The sequence below is a fragment of the Crocuta crocuta genome, unplaced genomic scaffold (genome assembly GCF_008692635.1).
Source record: "Crocuta crocuta isolate KB4526 unplaced genomic scaffold, BGI_CrCroc_1.0 scaffold53, whole genome shotgun sequence".
Taxonomy (NCBI): domain Eukaryota; kingdom Metazoa; phylum Chordata; class Mammalia; order Carnivora; family Hyaenidae; genus Crocuta; species Crocuta crocuta.
Genome location: NW_027529432.1, coordinates 347,362 through 355,286, shown reverse-complemented (window position 1 = coordinate 355,286; position 7,925 = coordinate 347,362). Strand labels below are relative to the sequence as shown.

At 46.0% G+C, this 7,925-nt stretch overlaps 1 protein-coding gene across 1 annotated transcript in view; it reads left to right on the top strand.

The window, feature by feature from the left end:
• HNRNPUL2 (heterogeneous nuclear ribonucleoprotein U like 2) overlaps window positions 1-7,925 on the top strand; it is a 10,047-nt gene that overhangs the window by 657 nt on the left and 1,465 nt on the right. Inside the window, 12 exon segments of the mRNA XM_077759663.1 lie at window positions 1-3; window positions 5-371; window positions 2,333-2,468; window positions 2,757-2,833; window positions 3,033-3,172; window positions 3,475-3,565; window positions 3,663-3,775; window positions 4,017-4,280; window positions 4,440-4,562; window positions 5,010-5,138; window positions 5,677-5,845; window positions 7,308-7,508. The exon segment at window positions 1-3 is cut by the window's left edge and continues 657 nt beyond it. Coding sequence (XP_077615789.1) covers window positions 1-3; window positions 5-371; window positions 2,333-2,468; window positions 2,757-2,833; window positions 3,033-3,172; window positions 3,475-3,565; window positions 3,663-3,775; window positions 4,017-4,280; window positions 4,440-4,562; window positions 5,010-5,138; window positions 5,677-5,845; window positions 7,308-7,508 — 1,813 coding nt within the window.

Here is a 7,925-nt window from a genome sequence, read left to right as displayed (position 1 = left end):
CAGGGAGGAGCCTCGGCCTGTGGCCGCGTCGGGCGGTGGCCCGGGCGGGGACGAGGAGGAGGACGAAGAAGAGGAGGAAGAGGACGAGGAGGCGCTGCTGGAGGACGAGGACGAAGAGCCACCCCCTGCCCAGGCCTCGGGCCAGGCCGCGCAGCCGCCGCCGGAGCCCCCGGAGGCAGCAGCCATGGAGGCCGCGGCCGAGCCCGATGCTTCCGAGAAGCCGGCGGAGGAGGCCACGGCCGGGTCAGGTGGGGTAAATGGTGGCGAAGAGCAGGGCACCGGCAAGGGGGAGGAAGACGAGCCCGAGGAGCGGAGCGGGGACGAGACGCCAGGATCCGAGGCGCCGGGTGACAAGGCCGCGGAGGAACAGGGTGAGGAGCTGGCAGCGGAGCCGGGCTCCCAACTGCCTCGACCCAGCACCCAGCCATGCACCGCGGGGTCCGTTTCCTTGTTCTCACTTGCCTGAAAGCGCAAGATTCCCATCACCTTTTGGTGGGACTCCCTCCCCAGGGGAGGTGGCTTTCATTCTCTGCCCACCTTTCTGGAGGGGTGGGCTGCCCCTGGCGACCACGCTATCTGCAAGGGGGAGGTTCCTGCCTCACTTGGTTCTTTGGTGGTAGTGGATGGAAGTGAGCGATTGTGCATGTGAACTGCCTGTGGGCTACCTGTGGAGCAGCCTCCCCGCGGTTCGGGTTATCTTATCCTAGAGCGGGAACGCGCTGAGAAATTGGCTGTTGCAGGGACAGCCCGACCGGACTGTTGGAGGCTTTGGCCTTCGGGTTACCTGACTATTGACGGTTCCGCCTAAAAAATAATTAAGCAATAGGCGAAGTTCGCCAAAGTCCGCTCCATCCCATTGTTGGAGCTTGAGCCACACAGTGAATCTGGAAATCTAACCTTGCTCCTGCTTTAGCAGCCAGTGGTTTGAGGGTGTGGAGTTTAATAGTTAACTAGCGAAGAGAAAATCTTAATCTAGTGCATTTGGAGTCAGTTAACGCTCCTTGACTAGCCGTTTTGCCTTGCTTGAATTCTTACGATTAAGTTTGAATTTTCCCACGGGGCCTGCCTATGGACAAATTTGTGGATTGGCTGTGCACTTTGTTAAAGCCGTTTACATTTTAAGTCCCTGACTTCCTGAATTGAAACGATTGAGGTGTTGGTGGGTCCATTGAGTAACCTCGCGGAGTGGCTCCAGGGAGTTAGTGACCTTTCTCTCTTCTTTCGAAGTGATTGGATGGTTAGAGCTGATCCATAACTGTCATAGTAGGCAGGAAAACTAGAGGTGCTTCCAAACCCTACTATGTAGTGGGTTGTCTTAGCTCTTATAATACGTTTTTTTAAGCTGCTATTAGTAATCATGGTATAATTGGAACCCATTCTAAGATAGTCACATGCAACTTGCAGAGTGTTCTATGTCCTGGAACAAAAATCCCATTACATAACCTTTGACTTAATGTGTATCCCAAATACCAGATAAAAAAGGTTAGGGGATAAAGGACTGCTTTAAATAAATTATTATTTCAAATCTTAAGCGTTGCAAAGTACAAAAGCTTGAAGACAAATTCCAGGTTTTTTTATCCTCTTGCAGAGAATGTTGCTAAATATGTGATAACACCTTTCTGCCCCAAATTATGTGCAGTAAAGATGCAGTATTATTTATGGGTCTCTTGTGACTTGATGGTTTGCTCTTGGCAATTTTGGGTTAAAAAAAAAATCCATGATAGAAATACAGCTGTGGATGTGCACCTCAGTCCATTTGCTGTATAAGTAAAAGCTGTGGATGGCTGTGCATTGGAAAGCTGGAAAGGCAAACTCTTTAAAAAAAACAAAACAAAACACGCTCAGGCTTCTGGGTCATGAAGCTGTGGGAAAATGTTGGAAAATGTATATTAAGTGCCTAGTTTATAGCCAGACCTGACAGTCAAGGATCAAAATTAAATTAACCTATGAGGCTTTTTAAAGACTTAGGGGATTTTTTAAAATGTCATGTTGGTGGGAAAATCTGCAAGTTTGACCTGATTTAAGCAGATAAATTTAGAATGCAAAAATTGTCCAGTTCTTATCTACTGCTTGACCGTAATTAGCCTATAATGTCTGTCCTTTTTCTTTCTTTTTCTTTTTCTTCTCTTCTCTTCTCTTTCTTTTTAATGAAATAGCCAGCCAGTAGCAGGAAAATGATCTTTGAAAATAAAACGTTTTGTGGATGCAGTGGGAATAATAACCTGGCTATTCTGATTAGACAGATACTCAGCCCCTTTAGTTTCTCTTGGTTCTGAGCTTTTTCTGCACCCCAAGATGAAAACTGCTGATTTTCTTTCCCTCCTTTTTGTAGGAGATGACCAAGATAGTGAAAAGTCAAAACCAGCAGGCTCAGATGGTGAGCGGCGGGGGGTAAAGAGACAGCGGGATGAGAAGGATGAACATGGCCGAGCTTACTATGAATTCCGGGAGGAGGCTTACCACAGCCGGTGAGGGAAACGGTCCCCTTCATTGAAAGGGGTGTCTACTCTGATTTGTTGTCTACCTGATGTTGATTGAAGAGTATGGAAAAGAGGGGGTGGATTAAAAATGCAGTAGGTTTTTCTAGACGTAAGTTTTAGATTGAATCCACTCTGAAAGCTCCTGTTGCTCTTTTCTCATTTGCTGAAAGAAGCTGTCTGCTGGAATTATATTCTGATAGTTTGAAGCTTTATACAGACGCCCCTCAAAGAAGAGGGCTTGGATACACCGTATTTGCTTTTCTCTCATACCTGTAGCTCAAAGTCTCCACCACCCCCTGAAGAAGAGGCAAAAGATGAGGAGGAGGATCAAACTCTTGTGAACCTGGACACGTGTATGTATAAGGCAGACAGGTTGGGGTTTTCAACCAACCAAAAGTGATTTTGGAGATTAAAACTTCATGGCTTGCAATTTTTAAGAGATTTAGCAATAGGAGACTTTGTATCCGTTCTTGACAACTGGATATATTTGTGTTCTGTTGAGGACCCTCATGGGTTGGGCTTCTTAATAAACAGATTACTTCTCTCTAACAGATACCTCGGATCTCCATTTTCAAGTGAGCAAAGACCGCTATGGAGGGCAGCCACTTTTCTCAGAGAAGTTCCCCACCCTTTGGTCTGGGGCAAGGAGTACTTACGGCGTGACAAAGGGGAAAGTCTGCTTTGAGGCCAAGGTAGTATATGTAGCTCATTAAAATCATTTGTTGATGAAATTATTTATTAAACTACAATGGACTGGTTCTTGCCCACCCGTATTTTATTAATGCAGAAAAAGGCACCACACTTGAACGTTTATCTTAGCTCCAGTAACCAACAAGTTGACCCCCATGGCTTTGGCTTAAGTTCATTGACAGCTGGTATTCTGATGTTGAGTTGTGAAGGTTGTTCCCTTTATATAAAAGTCTTACCTTGCTAACTCAGACTTTGCTCCTGAGTTGGTCAGAGTATCTGAGAGTTCCCTTTCTGACTTGCCCAGGTAACCCAGAATCTCCCAATGAAAGAAGGCTGCACAGAGGTTTCTCTCCTTCGAGTTGGATGGTCTGTTGATTTTTCCCGTCCGCAGCTTGGTAACGTTCTCCTTAACCTAATCGTTAGTGTTTGCTGCCACATCATTTATTCCGTGGGAAGTTTGGGTACAGGTAACTAATTTGTTGGCTATTCTAGGTGAGGATGAATTCTCTTATGGTTTCGATGGACGAGGACTCAAGGCAGAGAATGGGCAATTTGAGGAATTTGGCCAGAGTTTTGGGGAGAATGATATCATTGGCTGCTTTGCTGTAAGTGCTCCTAAAAGTTGTGGATTCTCAGCAAGGAGTGGGTAGGAGGCCCTGGGAATTCAACTTGCTTCCTATTCAGCTTGCTTCGTATCAGCTGCTGCCTTCCATTCATCTGATGTGTTATTTGCTTAGTTAACATTCAGCAGTCTGAGGGTTTTTTTTTTAAACGATTGAATTGTAAGATTTAATCAGTCTCAAACCCTGTGAGGTCTTGAAATGTTCTCGCTTGTTGTCCTTGTAGAATTTCGAGGCTGAAGAAGTAGAACTTTCCTTTTCCAAGAATGGAGAAGATCTAGGTGTGGCATTCCGGATCAACAAGGAATCACTGGCAGAACGAGCCCTCCTACCCCATGTCCTCTGCAAAAATTGTGTCGTAGAATTAAACTTTGGTCAGAAGGAGGAGCCCTTCTTCCCACCACCGGAAGAGTTCGTGTTCATCCATGCTGTGCCTGTCGAGGAGCGCGTGCGCACTGCAGTTCCTCCCAAGACAATAGAGCAGTGTGAGGTATGACGCCCAAGGGGTGAAACGTGTGCTTGGGAATGGTCAGCTCAAAGACTGTTCTTAAAGCTTCACCTCCCTGGGGCAGGCGATGATGCTCTCACATTGGGCTTTATGAACATGACCCTCAGTTTTCATGGCATTCCTGGTTCTGTTTACTTGCAGGTGATTCTGATGGTCGGACTGCCTGGATCTGGAAAGACCCAGTGGGCCCTAAAATACGCAAAAGAAAACCCTGAGAAAAGATACAATGTCCTGGGAGCTGAGGCTGTGATCAGTCAAATGAGGGTGAGTTGCTGGGAGAGGTTAGTTGTGGAATTTGTTCTGGAGGTTCTAAGAAATGCCTATAACCTTTTCCTGGGGGAGTTGGTCTTTTAAGTGTCTGAGAACAAGGGTCCCATAAATAGAGAAATGAATTCTTAACATACGTTTAAGGTTTTTTTTTTCTTTGCTGCATTGTCAGATTTCTCAAAGCTGATAAAAAAACCCAGAATATCAATAAACTATTTGTAAAAAAAAAAAAAAAAAAAAAAAAAAAAAAAAAAAAAATCCGGAATATATCCAGATCAAGATTGGAAATGACTCTTAGGGAATGGACAGCATACTTTCACAGCATTGAGGGATAAGAATGAACTGCTGTGATAGCTTTGGTGGCATTCATTTACCAGTGACTCTTGGGTTTTAACTTGCCGCATAACTTCTTGTGTCTGTCTTCCCTTTCTCTTGAACCATCAGATGAAGGGGCTTGAGGAGCCAGAGATGGACCCCAAAAGCAGAGACCTTTTAGTTCAGCAAGCCTCCCAGTGCCTTAGTAAGCTGGTCCAGATTGCTTCTCGGACAAAGAGGAACTTCATTCTCGATCAGGTACCGTTCAAGGCATTGATGAGAAACCTAATTTTGCAGAAGGTCCAAAGATGAAAGATTTGGCATCCATTGAATCTGATAAAACGGTTTATAGTCCAAGCAGGGTGCATGTGTAGAGGGAGACTGAATTAAGGATCAGAAACGGGTTACCTAATCATGACTGAGCGGTTGTGTTGTAGTCCTAATGGTTTTGGAACTCAGAGATACCTTTTTATGAGTGTTCTTACCAGAAAGTATGTGGACTGGACTATAAAACACATAAAAGAGGCAACAGGGAGAGAGGTGGGGCTTGTTTGGATTCCTGGCTCCACCACTTACTAGGTTTGTGACCTTCAACTCGTCTTGGTCTCTGAGTCTCTTTTTTGATGTGCAAAACAGGGTGATGTCTGTCACGTAGGGTTTGAAGAGGTAGAGGAAATTGTGTCTATAAGACACCATATCTCTTGCTTCACTTGTAAAAGATGCTCAGTAAGTGTTTTGGTTGAATACGAGTGGCGATTTTTATTCCTGAAACATCTGTTGTTCTTCCTTTCCCTAGTGTAACGTGTACAACTCTGGCCAACGGCGGAAGCTGTTGCTGTTCAAGACTTTCTGTCGGAAAGTGGTGGTGGTTGTTCCTAATGAGGAAGATTGGAAGAAGAGGCTGGAGTTGAGGAAGGAAGTGGAGGGCGATGATGTGCCTGAGTCTATAATGCTGGAGATGAAAGGTGGGTTGATGTTATACAAGTTAGGGACCCTGTCCTTGGTCAGTGCACACCTTTCCAGGACCTCTTAGCACTTGGAGTCAAGTGATTCTCCACACCCAAAGTGCAAATCTGGGGTCACGTGCCTGGCTCAGTCAATAGAGCATGCATCTCTTGATCTCAGGGTCATGAATTCAAGCCCCACGTTGGGCATAGAGCTTACTTGAAAAATAAAAGTGTAAATCCAAAGAGTAAGTTAATGGTAAATTAAGAGTAAATCAAGTAAGCACTTGTAGATAAATGAATGAGGAGAGTAACTGGAGAAGCAGTAACTCCTGGACTCATTCTAAAAAAGATAAAAAAAAATAAGGTAGTGATGGACCACAGGGCAATTAAAACTCCAAGTTGAGGCTTTGTTGATGCCATTATTCATTTAGTAAAAACTTCAGGGGTGTTTGCTGTTTGTCCAGTACTCGTGTAGGCATAAGGGAAGAGTGAATTAAATGAAGCTCTGTGTTCACTGAGTTTATGTCCTGAGGGGGGAGTTTGGAGTGAACAACCTCATCAGTATGTCTTGGTTTCTATTATCACATTAGGCTTGTTTCTTTTGCTTCGATTTTTGGCATGCGCTTAAAGTTTTTAATGCAATACAGAGCCATATAGCAGCATCTCCATGAGGCAGAATTAACCATCTTGATCGATCCCACTTCCTGTGGTTCCCTCCAGAGTGTGATTCCCTCCTCCGCCCTTGCTGCCTTCAGCACCTGGCAGCCCACCTGTCTTAACAGCTACTGGCTCTTGAACTTCTGATAATGCCCAGGCATGGGGGCTGGTTACACATCCAAGAGCTGGATTCTCCATGTTTACTCAGAATGAACCATGCCAGTCCTTGACTGATATGCAGGCTGTTGAGGAATTTAGTTCCATTTCGTAAAACTGAGGGCCAACTGGATTCATCTAAGAATCAAGAGAGCCCCATTGAGCCGAATTCCACTGAGAGTCCCCCTCAGACCTTGATGTCTAGAGACTGGCTAACGTGCTGGCCCATCGTGCACCGCTGGTGAATGAGCCCCCTTGTTCTCTCGCCTCCTGTTCTCCTCATGTAGATGAGTGCCTTTTGGTTTGGGTCAGTTTCTCACGGAGGCCTCTCTTAAAAGCATATTTTTTAGCATGTTATCTAACCAACACCAGAATTTCTTCAGTTATTTTTAGCCTCTAGCTACCCTGCATCTGTCCTGATAAGAAACCCAATTCACTGTTAATTTATTATGGATCACTTGAGAACTGGTAAATCTAGTTTCCAGGCAGCCCTTTGCTTGGGGCTGTTACAGTTTAGGGGAAACTTCTGATAAGCCAGTGGTGGGTATGCCCCCTGCACCTTTATGGGCATAGAAAATCCCATCGTTACCCCAGCGGAGCTTTCGGGGTGCCATCTTGCACATACGTGCACTTTTCAGCTCCCACAAGCTTCTCCCTCCCTCTACAGCCAACTTCTCTCTGCCTGAAAAATGCGATTATATGGACGAGGTGACCTACGGGGAGCTGGAGAAGGAGGAAGCTCAGCCCATTGTCACTAAGTACAAGGAGGAGGCAAGGAAGCTGCTGCCCCCCTCTGAGAAGCGGACAAACCGCCGAAACAACCGAAACAAGCGCAACCGGCAGAACCGAAGCCGAGGCCAAGGCTATGGTGAGTCCTGGGGACCTGCCAGCCCCCCCGCCCCCACCCCACCAGTCTGTTCTTCGTGCCACGCACAGCAGGAGCCACAGGGAAAGGCCAAGGAAACCAAGTCCAGTCCTAGACGATAAGGAAGTGACTTCTTCATGGAGCGTGTGCTTCCTGTGTCTTTTCACCCCCACCTTCTCGCGCTTTTTCCATAACCCTTCGACAGAAGGGAGTTACTTTTCCTCGAAAAGCAGTTGCGTGAGCTTCTCGTGCGTGTGTCTTTTCATTCTTAAATACGAGCCCCCCCACCTTATCTCAACTTCACCTTTGCTGTCCTCGGGACTTGTGCTATGACATTAAATTCCCCGCTAGAGTTTTCTTGCTGCTCTTGTCTATTGGACCAAGCCAGCTGTGCAGACCAGAAAGCGAACGCATTATTCA